General features: G+C 52.1%; 1 protein-coding gene across 2 annotated transcripts in view; it reads left to right on the forward strand.

Annotated features, from left to right (window-relative positions):
- ARID3B (AT-rich interaction domain 3B) overlaps positions 1 to 15708 on the forward strand; it is a 51983-nt gene that overhangs the window by 33179 nt on the left and 3096 nt on the right. The window contains exons 5-8 of one of the 2 annotated variants that reach the window (XM_068555590.1): positions 10210 to 10393; positions 11645 to 11925; positions 12044 to 12298; positions 13703 to 13804. In XM_068555590.1, coding sequence (XP_068411691.1) covers positions 10210 to 10393; positions 11645 to 11925; positions 12044 to 12298; positions 13703 to 13804 — 822 coding nt within the window. The remainder of the gene's footprint in view (positions 1 to 10209; positions 10394 to 11644; positions 11926 to 12043; positions 12299 to 13702; positions 13805 to 15708) is intronic. The other variant, XM_068555583.1, reaches the window with a different exon arrangement.

Below are 15708 nucleotides of genomic sequence, written 5' to 3' on the forward strand. Positions count from 1 at the left end.
CATAGGGAGAGTGGAGGCAGAAACGCGGGGCATGCGTGGTGTACGTGGTCCAGGCACGGCTGAAAGAACCCTTGTCTGTGGCCTGGATGAATGAGCTCGCACCAGACTGTGAAGAGCCGTGTTTGGCCAAGAAGTTAGCACTCCTGTCTGTGACATAGCCGAGCTATTGAAGTTAACACATGAGAAGTATCGCCAGAGCTGTGCTTTCAGGAGGTTTGCTGTGGCAAACAGTGTATAGTTGGGCTGAAGAGGGAAGGCTGAGGCAGGGAGACTGTGGAGGTTGTTCCCTTTAAACTCACAGTGTTCTCCTCCCTGGAAAACTCATGGTTGACGGTCTAAATTAGAATGGGCAGTTCAAGGAGACTGGGAGCAATTTGCGCTTCTAACCATGTGAAGCTTGCTGTCTTTACTCTTCACAGAATGGTGAGACCAAGGGCCCCCAGACGTTTGTGACTTGTCACTCCCAAATTGGAGTGTCTGGGGCACTCAGGAGCCCAATCTTGTTAGCTGGCTGGGTGCAAGGAAAAGCCTCATAGACCCTGGCAGTGGGTCAGCAACTCATCCTCCAGAGCTAATATGAAGGATAAGCAGTAGATTTCAAAGGAACCACTGAAAGCGACCTGAGTTTGAAAGGCCCGGTGCCGCCCACCTGGGCCGTGAGTGGGCCGGGCAGCTTTGACATGGAAGGCTCCGCTGCAGAGGAAGTGGACCGGGCTCCAAGGGTGGCAGGACACAGCAGGCGGCCCCAAATGACTGCAGCTGCAGGTGATAAAACGGCTGTCCAGTGGGAGAGGGGCCCAGCCGTAACCGCTGCTTTGTGCTGGGTTTCTCTGGCTTGTTAACATGTTTGGGTGAATTGACTGCAGCAGATGGGCCTTTCAGCTCGAGGCACCTTGGTTTCTAGGCCAGACTGGGTGACTTGCACCTCGCGACTCCTCCCCCACCAGCAGAACAACCCGGCCCAGAAGGCGCCTGAGAAGAGGCCGAGGCAGTGCCCAGTCGGGCTCCCTGTGTCCTGCCTGCCTCAGGAACGGCTGCTGCAGCCTGTCGGGAGGCATGCAGAGGGGGAAAGAGCTCTGGACTGAGGAGTGTGAAGCCAGTGCTAACATCCCACCCTTCTCCACGATCCTGAGCAAATCCCTCCTCTTCTGGGGGCCACAGTTTCCTTATCTATAAAATGCGCAGGTTCAGTTAGAGTCAATCTGGAAATTTCTTCCAAGTTCTCTGTTCTGTGTTATGTGTCCCTGATTGTGTCTGTTGAGTTACAAACAGATAGTGAGCCACCCTCGATAACCGAAATAGAAGAAAAGCCCCTTGAGCAATTTTCTATCAAAATAGTTGTGTAAAAACTACACCAGGGACCCCCAAAAACAAATGCTTCACTCCTTTCCTTGGTGAATCATGTGTTTCTTTTGCTGACTGAAGCCAAACTGAATTAAACAAGTTTCCTTTGTTTGTGCTTCCCCCACAAATGTTTCTGTAGAAAGATGGGTTAGATCTCAGAACACCTATGCCTCTTTTTCCTCACCTTTTGCCATGTGCACGTTTGTGTGTGTGTGTGTGTAAAACACACAGACACCTTTCTTTGTCCAAAAAAAATGCCAAACATTTGTAAATAAAATTCTCTGTCTAATTTAACTCACGGTGGGTGATTCCTGAGGTATCATTCCCTGGTAGATTTTCCAGGGGGTACGGAGAGGGGGCGGTGCTAGTTTGGAAGTCTCATAAGCAAAGGCTTGTAAACAATTCCATTCTTCCTTCATCACTAAGGAAGAAGAGCTTGTTCTCTTGTTCCCCAGGCAATGAAACAGAAGTGTGGTTTCATCAAAGAGGAAGGAGATGATTTTGCTGTTAATTTTATTATTGTTACCCCGTGTACTTTACAGAACCCTTTCAACCCATTATCTGATCTGCTGTTCCCTACAGCTCCAGCTCTGTGGGGGTGGAGAGAGCAAAGGTTATCACGTTAGCCATGAAGAATCAGCCCCCAAGTTAAATGACTCACCTGAGGCCACAGAGCCAATTTAGCCCTTGGTCTCCTAATCCCGAGGCCAGGACTTTTTCCCCTCTCCTGCACTGCCCTTGAGAAACTTGGCCCCTGGCACCAGCAGCTCCATCACTTCCCACTGGGACAGTGGACAAGCCTCATCTCTCCTTCAGCCTTCTGAGCCCCACAGAGACCGTGGCCCGCCTCCAAAGGTCGGTCTCCGGTAGGGTCTGACAGCATCTAACTGATTAACACGAGGTAGAACTCTTCATGCAAGAAGAGTCTTCATCTCAGGGTAAGGCGGCTTATCTCTCAGGGAAGGGCAGATGTGACAATTCACAGTGGCTGGCACAGAAGCGCCATCTGTCAAGGCAGGATGGGGTTGGGGTTGGGGGCACGGGAGACAGAAGCCCTAACGGTAGCATCTTGCGCGCACCAGGAGTGCCCACAAGCAAGGATCTCCCCTCCAGCCCCCGTCCCAGCTCGGCACACCAGGCTAAGGACCTGCTTGGTCATGTGGAAGACAAGTTTTGTCTAGACCTCACCGGAGAACTGCCCTCCCTCCCCCACCAGTTCTGTTCAGGGCTGCAAACTGACCTTGGTTTTCCCAAATGGATTGTTGGATCTGTTTTTGATGTGTATATACAAAGAATTTACTGTGGGAAAAGGGCTTGGTCTGCCTCGAAGTGCAGTTTGAGTGTTTTTCCTTCTGTTGTGTGCTTATCTATCCATCTCAGGCAAGGAAATGTTCGTGACATATATTGCTTTGCCTTTTGGTGGAGGGAGTTTCTTGTATATTCTTTGTATCTTGATGTAAATGGTCTGTGCCATGGCCACTCTTCCTGACAGACTAAAATATGTTTGTCTTTGTCAGATAAAATAGGCTTTGGGGCTTCATATTCTAACTTTACCCCCAAATGAGAGTCCAAAATGCAAATCTTCCTTTGTCTTAGACCAGATCTTTTTCTCTCCCCAGGTGATCCAACCACTGTTCAGGTACTGGGGGTTTTTTTTCCCCCCACTTTTAATAGTCATTTAAATACCTTATAACTACCCAGTTATCCATGATAATGAGAAGAGACCCTGGTTTTTGAAAGGCATGATTAATTTGAATAGCTCACTTTTGTCTTTAAATTCAGCCTCTTCCCCTTCAAGATCATTTATTGGTACTTCTAGCACTTGGTGAAATGGGGTTGATAGTTTTGCCTCCTTTTTTCCAAGGTGAGCCAATATTCAATAACTCGTCCTAAGGTTGGCGTAGGGAAAGTTTAAAGGGAGAGTTTGACCCAGTTACACTGTGGGAAAATCTACTAGGTCTGGAGAGGGAGGGGCATGGATTGGCAATGGAAGCTCAGACAGCCATGCACTGCTCAGGCCAGAACACCCCTGAGTTGTTGCACCTCTCCCCGGCCAGCCTTCCACCCCCGCTCCTGGAGACTCGGGCCTGGTCTGTTGACCAGCAGCAGGCGAAGCAGAGATGACCCGATGGTCCACCTCCTTCTAACTCCTTAGCCTACTTCTCTGAATGTAGTTTTTAGGGAAGGAAACAGCACAGCCATAACCATAATTTTATTATTGGCCATAGTAGAGTACAACACTGCACATACTGTTGAACTTCACCTAAAGCAATTAGTCTGAACTAGAGTATCAAGAAGGGTAATGGGTTTAAAATTAGCCTCTCAGGTTTGGTGCCTCCAGAACTCCCATGCATTGCTGGTGGGAATATAAATGGGCATAACCACTGGAAATCTGTTTGGTAATGTTTACTAAAGCTAAACATATGCCAACCCTATTACCCAGCAATTTCACTTCTAGGTGTATCCGCAGTAGAAATGAGAGCTTCTGTTCACTGAAAGACACATGCGAGAATATTCGTAGCAACACCAGTCATTATAGCCAAAGAGTGGAAAGAACTCAAAATTTCCATTGGTAGTAGAATGGGTAACTAAATGTTGGCATAGTCCTGTAGTGGAATACCACACAGCGATAACAAAGAATGAATTGTTGCTGTACCCAACTGGGATGACTCCCACAGGCCTAACATGGAACAAAGAAGCCAGACACAGAAGACTATATACTGCATTCTTCCATTTATGTAAAGTTCAAGAAAGTCACCTATAGTGATACATGTCAGGATAATAGTTACCTCCTGGGGGGGGCGGTGGTAGGGGATGGATATTGATTGGGAATGGTAATGGAAGAGTTTTCTGGGGTGCTGGAAATGTTCTGTATTTTGATCTGAGGAATGGATACAGGGGTATACACAGCAGTAAAGATCTGGAGGGCTGTATACTTAAGATTAGTGCACTGGGCTCTATGTCAGTTAGACCCCCCCTTCAGTGGGAAATCAGAGATAGAGGGCTGAAGCATACGTGTTGGTATTAGGATACTTGCGCATCTTGCCTCTGCCCTGACCTGTGGAACAGTCATCTACTACTCACTGCATGGCACGCCACCAGAGCCTGCTGCCCAGTTTCCCGGTGGGAGGTATTTTCTACATGAACGAGTCAGGGGGAAAAAAATCACCAGTCATTCCTCTGCTTGTTGCTTGGGAGCAGGACTAGAGCAGGGCGGGAATTAATATGCAGAGGAATAAGCAGGAGGCCTGCCTGCCTGTCTGCCTGTGCGCATTCCCTGCTTAACGTGGGACTTAACTCTTCTAGGCTCCCTGGTCAGCCGCCCAGCTCTCTTGACAGGCTATGGAAATGATTAATGATCTTGTTCAAAGTCAGGAAAAAGCAGCGAGGGTCCTTGGCAGGGCCACGCCCTGGGTCCTGGGCCCTCACCCCTGACCAGTAGGCAGGAAGGCAGCCATGCGACTCTGTCTTGGGTCCCTGCCCCCTGATTGCTTCTGGTCTTGACTGGAATGTGCCCATTCTCTGTGGTGGGGAGGAAGTGGCCCTCCCCCCAACATTCCTGCCATCTCCCATCTTTGTCTCTAGTGCCAGAGGAGGCCATCTCCCCGCTCTGCCCTCTACCCCACTAAGCTATGTCTCCACAGTCTGATTGCTGGTAAGACTGAGCCAAGTGCCGGGGAGCAGCTTTTGTTTAGCTCCATCTTCGCTGAAAGCTCCGGATCACAGCTTTGGCCTGCGAGGGCCAGTGCCTAGCGGCATTCCCACCTCCAAGGGTTAAAGCCCCAGGAGCCCCCACAGCTTCGCTGGGTCCGGGCCTCATAAAAGCCTTTTCCACATCTCCCTCGGGCTGCCTCAGGCTCCCCGGCTGAAATCTGATAAGGGGCCTCTTTGTTGGAACTGTCAGTCTCCTTTATTGAGGAGGGAACTGGAGACCAGCGGCATTTCTTGGGGTACAGATAAGGCCCTGGATTGCTGTCAGAGGGAGCATGATTAATTACCCTCAATCCTAGCTCCTGCTTTCATAGCAGTGACTGACAGTCCACAGGCTTCCCCATCAGGTGCTCCCGCCCCCTCTGGGAGGTGTGATGGGGGCGGAGATTCGGCCTCCTGCAGGGCCAACACTGGTGACCCACCGAGAGCTCCCTGCAGTGGCTGCTGGACTCCTTCCTGGTTCTCTGCAGGTTGCTTTTGCATTTATTGTGGACTGAGGCCTGCCCCCTCTCAGGTGAAGAGCCTCTTTAGAGGAAGATGTAATCCAGCCCAGAGACTCCCCCACTTCCCCACAAGGCTAGAGAAAGCCATTGCTTATGGACTTGAACTTCACAGACCTGGTCCTAAGCCACAAAGGCGCCCTTCATCGGAGAAGATCCCAAACCATCCATCTCAAGGTTACCTGGCAACATTACTTCGTAATTCAGGCAAACTCCTAAAACCAAGTCACCTCCCTTGGTAATAGTCACAACTATCAATTTTTTTAAATTTAATTTAATTTTTTTACACAGCAGGTTCTTATTAGTTGTCCATTTTATACATATTGGTGTATATATGTCAATCGCAATCTCCCAATTCATCCTACCACCACCACCACCCCCCCCACCCAAACTACCAATTTTTGTTTTAAGTTTTTATTCATAGACTCATAGGACTTTAGAACTGGAAGTCATCTGGAAGCAAATTCCTTGCTTCAGACTGACAGGGAAACTGAGGCCTGAATATTGTCGATCCCCCCCCATCCCCACCCCCCAGCGTGATGTATTGGTTTTCTTTCTTGTTCAGGCAGGGAAACTCAGCTAAAAGGCCTTCTCCCCTTCTCTCCATAGTTGAGTCTCCTTGGGACAAGGGAGATGGCTGCCAGGCCCACTAAGCACAGAGCAGACTGCAGAGAGAGACCAGCCTGAGGATCCTGCCTCTCTCTTAGTTGTCGAAAGAATCGAAGCCAGGGCAAGTTTTGTGTCTGGATTGGCTGCATAATGTGAGAAAACCATGATGTCATCTAGAGCTGGCTCTCAGAATAGCTTCAGCTTTGTTTCTGACGGTACTGAGGGGCCCGCCTGCACTGGGAGCTACTTTTAGCAGTTTCGTGGAGAGCCAACCATGAGGAAGAAAATGCCCATTCCCCTTACCCACTGATCCTGGAACCGGGGTGCCTGGCCAGGCCTTAGGGGCCCTGGTGAGAGAAGTCATGACCCCCACATGCCCAGAGTGGGGCTGGGTTGCAGAGCAGCCCTGGCCTGTGTTTTCTCTCCAGCGGTGCTGGGAAGAGGTCACTCTGGGGACTTGAAATGCCACTTTGCTCCTTCATTGTCTTCTCAGGCCCGGTATCTACCTGTTTCCCTTGCCCCTGAGCAGTTCCCAGCCTAATGCAGTCACTCTCTGTGTGACTATAAAAAAGGCTAATTTTTAATGAAATTTCTACATCTATGACATTGTTGTCTTTGAAAGAAGCCATCTCAAATGACTAGCCATTTAGTCTAGTGACTGCTCCGAGCAAATCTATAATTCCTCTCTGGGGAGTTGCCTTCAGAGGCAGTTTGAGCCACACTAGATAATCTGTCATGGTTTATGGCCACACCTCATCTTCACACAAAATCAGTATAAACAGCCTGGTCACTTCATCCTATTTTCCTGGCTTGTTTCCATGAATGACCATTTCTAAAAGTAAAATACACCCTTTACATTTGAAGATTTACCGCCCTTGGAGAGAATCAAATGAAAATAGTGTGAACTCTGAAAGCTCTTCACAAACGGAGCGGTAGCTGGCTCTCCAAGGTGACAGTTCTGAAGGACAGCACTCCCTCGGCTGGGCGTGCCCTGCTTGGTGGTCACTCACTCAGCCACGCCTGCTCTGTGGGCATCACAGACCCAGCCCCCTTGCCCTCTTTCACACCTGTCTCGCCTTTCCTTTGGCCCCACTGAATGAAGTCACGGTTTCTTTACCTTCTCAGTCCCCAGCTCTCCATCCATTCCTGTGCTGCCAGTTCTCTTATTGTAGGACTCGGACACAAAGGGCTTAACCACCCTGGGCCTCGGTTCCGCAGTCTGTTTAATAAGGGTCGTGACCCCCTAATGAACCTGCCAGGACCTGAGAGGAGAGGGTGACTTCTGTTCAGGGCTGTCAGCAATTAGACACTTAGAGTTAGTGACAGACCCTGGTGGGCACACCACAAGCAGGAAGGAAATGCGTTTAATATTCCCAGTTGGGTTAAGACAGAGCCGGTTGCTTTGACTCTGAGAAGCAGGTTGGTTGGTTGGTTGGTTTAATCTGCATGGTAGTTTAGCTTATTATAAACATTATAATATTCAAGACATGATGAAGGAAAAACAGTCCCTGCCTTCATTGAGCTTACAGTCCTCCTGGGATACCAGACGAACATATGTGAAACAAGTGTAACTATTTGCTGAACTTGTAGTGGTTATAATAGAAATTCTGAGAGGAAAGAAATCCATGTGAACTGGGGTAGTTGGAAAATTCTTCCTGGAGGGAGTGAACGTTGAAGGCCAGTGTAGAGAGGATTTGAGCACAGACAGGTCATTTTAGGCTTGATGAGGAGGGAGAGTAAAAACAAAAAGTAGAGGAGAAAGGAGCTTGGCTTTAGGGGTGAGGGTGAGAAGACCCAACTGATTGGAGTAAGAGTGAGTTGTTGGGACATGCTTGAAATACATCGTACATAATCTTCTAAGGAGTGTTGGGGAACCCGAGTCGTGAGATTGAACATGTGAGGTGGGGTGGGTTGGCAGTAAGAGTCATTGTGGGTTTTTAAACTAGGAAGCGAGTAATGGCGTGAAAGTGGTGTTTTCATTAGATGGTCTGGCAGCAGCGTGCAGGTTGAGCGCGTGGATTCAAAGCTGCTGGGGGCATCTGATGGTGAGCCAGCGAGGGCCTGGCCCAGGGTGGTGGCTGAGGGCCGGAGAGGAAGATGGCTTTGAGAGGGGCCTCAAAGCAGTAATTGGTGAGCCTCCCGACAGCCTAAAGGTGGGTGAGAGAGGAGGGAGAGGAGCCAGTGCTGCCTCGGAGGTCTACCCAAGACCTCAAAGAATGATGGTGCTGCTGGAAGAAGAGGAAGTGATGGGAAATGGGAGCTGGCCTAGGGGATGAAGGTGAGCTCATTGTGAACATCTGACCTGGAAGTGAAGAGGTCACATGTGTGAAGATGTTCTGGAAGCTTCTGGAATTGAGAGCTTCGGGGTCTTGTGTGAGGGGGCCTTGGGAGTGGTCCTCCCAGACTCTCCAGGTGATGCCCTGAGGGTATGAACTCACCAAGGCCATGAGCGTGCTCGGGCAGACAGGCCTGCAAAGAAGGGAGACCTTAGCCGTGTCCTGCCAGGAGGCCAGTTCTGCTGCATGAGACTCTTGTGCTTATGACAGGAATAAGGTCTACTATCCAGAACAGCACAGGGAGAAGAAGTTAACCAACACACGAGCTGTCGTGTCTTAGGAGCATGCCAGCAGTCCTCTGATACTTTACCAATGAACCTTTGAACTTAACTCTATGGCCCCTTTGTCCTTGACCCTCCAAAGACCAGCCGGTCAAGACAAAGGTCTTCAAGACCTCTCGCTCCCTCTCCACACTGAGAAGAGAGGCCTGGTCCCACCATAGCAGTGCCACGTGTTCGTGCTCATGCTACTTCCTCCTCATAAACGTGGGACCCTTCGCTCCACTCTGGCTTGAATTACCCTATAAAAGAGTTGGTGAGGCCAGTGTTCTAGAGCTGAGAAGAAAATGCCATTCCTTGAGGGGAAAGAAGCAGGAGGAGCTGAAACAAACAGCCCTTCTCTAATCAAGCTGGCCTAACTCCACCAGGCAGTCAGTGAGACCTCAGCAAGCCTGGGGGGGCCGCGACACAGGAGGAGCAGCCTATGTACAGTAAAAGGACTTGCCATCAAAAGGCAACAAGTCTCATACCCTGCCCTGGACGGTGACCCTTCCTGCTGGAATTCTCCCCTCTGACCTCCAGATCATTAATCCCGAGGCTGCCAAATGACAGTCATCCATCACGCCTCCTGACGAGCATCCCAGCCGCCCGAGAAAGGAGCCTGGCCCCGCCCTCCCTGCCGTCCCCCGGTGCTCATTAGTGGGCCTTCCTGCTCGGTGCCAGGTTTCCTAATCAAGTCCCTGGCTCCTCTCACTTCCCTTCGGGGCCCGTGGGCGGAAGCGGCTCTGACCCTCCCTCTTTCAGAGGCCAGGGAGGGGTTGGAGTGATTAGCGGGGAGAGAATTGTTGAGTGGCTTTTCATCCCCCTGGAGACCTGTGTGCCCAGCAGCTCCTTTGACATGGTGGGGACACAGGAGAGAAAAAACCATTTCTCCGTCCTGCAGCAGGAGAAGAGATGAAGAGAAAACAGGCAGTAGGCAAATAAAAACACGGTTATAAACTGCACTGAGAGCTGCAAAAGAGAAGCCCAGGAAGCTCTCCAGGTGGACAATGGGGCAGGACCTCACCTGTCTTGGGAGTCAGGGAAAGACTTCCCTGAGGAGGCAGCTGAATGGCTTCTGAAGGCTCCAGAGGACTGAGTTGCCAAATCATTAGGAAAGAATCTGGAATCATACTGCTAGCAAAAAAAAAAAAATCTTTGAAGTCATTTAGTCTGGCCCTCTTATTTACAGATGGGAAACAGACCCAGAGAGGCTGTGTGTTTTACCCAAGGCCACACAGCCTGTGAGTTGGACCTATCTTTCTGTTCTTCCCAAGGAGAACTGGCAGCTAGTCTGATAGCTTCCAGGCTTTGGGAGTTTGAGTCAAATTATACTTCTAAGCAGATTTATGAACATATTTCCAACTCAGCAAAAGGTGGGCATCCACAGATGTCTTCTTTCTCTGCATGGTAATGACACAACCCTCTGTTTCTCTCTTCGCGCAATCACAGGGACCCCCATCAACCGAATCCCCATCATGGCCAAGCAGATCCTGGACCTATATATGCTGTATAAGCTGGTGACGGAGAAGGGGGGCCTGGTGGAGATCATCAACAAGAAGATCTGGAGGGAGATCACCAAAGGCCTGAACCTGCCCACATCCATCACCAGCGCCGCCTTCACCCTGAGGACCCAGTGAGTGGCCAGAGCCTTGGGGAAAGGAAGCTAAGGCTGGAGAAAGGGGATGCTTTAACCTAGAGGAAAGGAAGGAAGGAAATTCCACTGTATAGTGAGCAAGATGGGCGGAATTCCTGAAAGGGCCAGGAGCTTTCTGAGATGAACCCCTCCCTAACCTAAGTAATCCTGAGAGCGCCCCTTCCCAAGCATCTCCTGTGTGCTGCTGCTTCACTGTTCTGTTTCATTCAAACCTCACCAGCAACCCTGTCAAGAAGGTTTTTGTCCTTGTTTCCCAGACAACAAGAACTAAGTCTCAAGAGGTTAGATCGTTTGGTCAGAGCCATACCAGCTAGTAAGTGTTCAGGCTGAAGAGTCACGCCTGGGCTTCTGTCTCTGAAATCCACACTTTTTCCAGGACGTCGTCTCCCACACAGCGCCTCCACCCTAAGCCTGGCCCTTCCTACCTGACACTCAGCTTGCCCAGCAACAGCGGACCCAGAGGAAGGCAGGCAGGCTGGCCCCACTGGGACTGGTGACCTGTTTTTCTACCCATTTGAGTCAATTACAAGGGTGATAGAAGCAGTGAGAACAGGAGGAGCACTGGCGAATGAGGGCCAGAGGGGAATCTGTTCTTTTGGAACTCTGGACGTTGTTCTGTGAAAAATACGGAAAGATCAGTCATGTATAGGTTAGGTGGCATGTTAAGGCCTTGTTGAAAAGTAGAAGGGTTTTATCTAGTGAAACTGTTCCAGGAGAAGTTGGGAACAGAGCAATATCCAGCATAGCAGTCCTTCTCCCAGGGTTCTTGGGTAGCGAATTGCTTCTTGGGGCATCTGACACAAAGAGGGACAGCACTTCTAGGTCCACACACAGTGGGAAGAATTGCTCCTGTCTGACCAGCCTGACTCAGAACGGTTAGGAGATCAAGGAGCCAGAAAGACATTGCAAAACATGGCATTTCTCATTTCTCCCAGGGCACTAGAAAGGCGCCACACAAACATGAAACGTTAGCGAAAATATCTATTTCCCTAATGAACCGTGCCTCCACTTCGAGCTGCGTTTAGAATTGGGTAGCAGTTAGAGGGCCTGGGGTGGGGCATCGCTGTCCGGGAGGTTCCTCTTCCATCGGGTGCACCAGGTTGTGCTCCTTTGTCCTAGAGGACAGAGCCTGCCCCACAGAGCCCGCTTCCAGAGGCCCATCGACTTAAACTGGGCAGTCCTCATGCCACATTTTGGATGACTCTGGCTTCCTTCCTTCCTTCCCTCCAGGTATATGAAGTATCTCTATGCCTACGAGTGTGAGAAGAAAGCCTTGAGCTCCCCGGCCGAGCTCCAGGCAGCCATTGACGGCAACCGGAGGGAGGGCCGCCGGCCCAGCTACAGCTCCTCCCTCTTTGGCTACTCGCCCGCCGCTGCCTCTGCCGCTGCCGCTGGGGCCCCTGCCCTCCTCTCCCCACCCAAGATCCGCTTCCCCATCCTCGGGCTGGGCTCCGGCAGTGGCACCAATGCCAGTGGCCCTCGGATATCCCCAGCAACCACTCTCAGGAAAGGTCTGCAGGGCCCTTGTGAGGAGGAAGGGCAGGGAGGAAGGACGCCAAGTTCCCTGGGTCCAAGACACAGGTGGGAGGGTGGGTTATGGGTTGGGTCCAGCTCTGGTGCCTTTGTCAGGTGATGGAGTCCCAGTGACAACCGTGCCCGTGCCAAATCGCCTGGCTGTGCCCGTGACCTTGGCCAGCCAGCAGGCGGGTACCCGGACGGCCACGCTGGAGCAGCTGCGGGAGCGGCTGGAGTCGGGGGAGCCCCCTGAGAAGAAGGCGTCCAGGCTGTCAGAGGAGGAGCAGCGCCTGGTGCAGCAGGCCTTCCAGCGCAACTTCTTCAGCATGGCGCGGCAGCTGCCCATGAAGATCAGGATCAACGGCAGGGGTGAGCGCCGGGCGCAGGCGCCAAACCCCGGCTCCATTCGAGGGCCCGTTTACGTCCCGGGGACTGGGGTGGAGCCCCTCCAGGTTCTGCCCCCCTGGCCCCCAGATGGATCTAGAGGCCAAAGAGCCACCTGAGGCTTTGGTGGCCACAGAGATCTCAGTTCACCAAAGCTGAAGTCATTTTCCAGGGGACCTGCAGTTGCCTCAGGCGTGCCCTGTTCTCTAGCAAAGAGGAAAAGCAGTTGTTCAAGGAGGAGGAGCAGGAGACCTTGAGGGACAGCTGCTGTGTCTTCCCTGTCCCCTCCTGCCTTTTGATCTGTCTCAATTAAAGGGCTCGCCCTTCACCCCCGTGCCTCACCGTCTGGGAGAAAGACAGCACCTCCGTTCCGGAGGCTCAGTGAGGGGCCAGAGCTGCCTCAGGCCAGGCTGCCCGTGACCCCCGGGAGAGAGGGCAGGAGGAAATACAAGTTTGGCAGCATAACTGGCATCTTTTCCCTTCCCCTCCACATTTTTCAGGTGCCCCACCTTCTCCCCTCCCCCCCGAACCACACACTCCACATCCCTTGTTCCCCTTTCTCCTCTTTCCCCCTCACACACATTTTCTTTGCCATTCTTGACTCTGTCTCAGAACAAACATGAGCAGGCTCGTGTTGGGAAGAAATCAGGTGTGAAGAGAGCTGTGCGTGTTCCCAGGCAGCCCCTCCCTGTCCCTCTCCCCCCGGCGAGGAGCTGAAGGGAACTGGAGGCGACAGCGCAGACAGCAGGGCTCTGCCCTATTTACCCACTCAGGCCAGGTGCCCCTGGCCCTGCACAAGCCAGAGGCTAGTAGATGAGGCAGCTCATCTGGAAGAATTCTTGGCTCTCAACATCATGAAAGGGCAGAGGCCCTGTGTTCCAGCGCCTGCAGCCTTCCACAAACCACGGATGGCTCAGATTGAGAGGGAGTGCCAGGTGCTGGGCAGGTAGACCCTCTCCTTGAGGACCTCCCAGCCTGGTTACGGGAAGGAGGAGGCAAGGCGAATCCTCAGAGGAAGGGACTGGGTCTTAGTGACCTCTGATGCCCCACCCGGTGGATAGTGGGTGCTCAGGGTTTGCTGAATCGTGTTGAAAGCATCAGTGCGCAGCTGCGAGCTGAGGTCAGCCTCCTTGTCTATGTGATCCCTCTTCTCTGAGAGCAGAGGGAGTTGGGAAGGTGAAGTGGTTCAGTGGAGAAAGCCAGCCATAGGACGTTCACCAGCCTGGTTCTCCTGCCACACCTTACACTCGGCGGAAGGTTATCCAGGTGCTTTCTAACTCTGGGAGGCCTCAGCCTGCTGTGGCCAGGCCAGGAGGGCGGGAGAGCCTTGGAGGGAACAACAGAAATGCCGGAGGGCTTGACCGGGCCTGCTGTCTCCCTTGTCCCCAGCAGAGGACAGAGCAGAGGCCTCGGCTGCAGCACTGAACCTGACCACGAGCAGCGTTGGGAGCATCAACATGTCTGTGGACATCGACGGCACCACTTATGCAGGTGAGGCTCTTGGCGCTCTGAAGGAGGCGGCAGGGTGGCAGCCAGCCTCAGTACAGCTCCCTGCAAGACCCCCTTGTCACCCTCCTGTCTGAACACCTTCCCAGGGGTGGCTTCCTTTCAAGGTTCCAAAGGTAAAGTAGTTCTTTGGACGAGGAGGGCTGAGGATTGCTAATAGGATGACAGATCCCCCTCCACCTTTGACAAAGTGATGGAGACCCCTTGTCTAACCCTTTTTCGACCAGTGGTTGGCTCGTTATTTGAAAAATTCATTTAACGTAAAGAATCATAATCAACTCTATCCACACCTTTAACATTGTATGATAAGTTAAATCAGTGTCCACCATTACAGTCTTTCAATGCATGGGTCTCCTTTCTCTGACTGGTTCAGCTCTTCTCTTCCTAAACATCATCTGTCATGGTCCAAGAACTGACACAGGCAAAGGAATCTGAGTGCAGCAGAATCAGCCTATATTTTCATGATTTTCCCCCCAGTCTTTTACAATTGTCTCTCCCTAAATCTAATTTGGCAACAGTTTTTTGTTGGTTGATTGGTTTACCACCTTTACGAAGACTTTCCAAGGTGTTCAACTTAGTTTTCATAGAAGCAGCAATCCGTTTCCCACTCCCATTTTGTTGGTGTAGGGATGAGTTTGGGGATAAAGCCAGCTGACTGGTTTTTTTTTTTGGCTGCATTGGGTCTTTGTTGCTGTGCATGGGCTTTCTCTAGTTGCGGCGAGCAGGGGCTACTCTTCGTTGCAGTGTGCGGGCTACTCATTGTGGTGGCTTCTCTTGTTGCGGAGCATGGGCTCTAGGCCCGCGGGCTTCAGTAGTTGCAGCATACGGGCTTCAGTAGTTGTGGTGCGTGGGCTTAGTTGCTCCGCGGCATGTGGGATCTTCCCGGAGTAAGGATTGAACCTGTGTCCCCTGCATTGGCAGGCGGATTCTTGACCACTGTGCCACCAGGTAAGTCCCTCCAGCTGACTCTTGTTAAGCACAGCTTGATGAGTGGGGGCCCCAGAGCATGGGCACACTGGCCAGTGGCCTCCTGCTGGGAGCCTGGGCATCAACCACCTGTTTTAGAGAGGGAATGGGGAGGTGCCCAGTGGAGGGGGGTTAGAGCTGCACCTTCTATCGAAACCAGGAGCATTTCCACAGGGCATGCTTTGAGTGCTCCTACTCTGGGGACTGGGGCCAAGGCCGCTCTGGATCTCTGCCGGGCCACCTGCTGGGGGCATCACGCTTGGGGCCAGGGAAGGGGCAGAGTTCCTGGAAGCAGCCTACAGAGAAGCAGGGATGCCAAGTTGCCTAGCCAATCACCACAGAGTCAGTGCTTCAGAGACCACGCCACATTCAAAGGTCTCTGCCTAACACAGACCCCTCAAGGAGACTGGGCAAGCCGGCGGGTAGGGCCTGGATGCCCTTTGCCTTCTGGTGGTGCCGTGTGGTCGAGGAGGTTTGGGGGTTGGGAGTGGGTCTGTGCAGAAAGCAGGGAAGGGGGAGATCAGTGCCTGGCTCTGCATCTCCTCTCATCCTCTCTCAGGAGAGAGGAGGATATGCCTCCTCCCCCTCAGCATGGGGAGCAGTCAGAAGAGAGTTGAAGGCTCCCCAAACCTCACCTGCCTCAATCCTGTCCCACCTGTGTCCTTTCTCAGTGGCTGTGCAGTCACCCAGGCCCGGAGCCTGGAAGTCATTCCTGAGAGCCCCTCAGGCCCATCGCCCCCCAGAGCTCAGCAGACGCCGCTGCTCTGCTGCGTCCCCGCCGCATGGCCCTGGTTCAGACCTCTCTTCTCCCCTGTTAGAGTAGCTTACTTGCAGGCTTCCATCCACCCACATCCTCCCAGCCCCAATGAGAGCTCTGAAATGCCCACCTCATGATGTCCGTCCCCTTCTTCCCCTTCTTAAAA

This window comes from Eschrichtius robustus, chromosome 1 (genome assembly GCF_028021215.1).
Source record: "Eschrichtius robustus isolate mEscRob2 chromosome 1, mEscRob2.pri, whole genome shotgun sequence".
NCBI classification, from domain to species: domain Eukaryota; kingdom Metazoa; phylum Chordata; class Mammalia; order Artiodactyla; family Eschrichtiidae; genus Eschrichtius; species Eschrichtius robustus.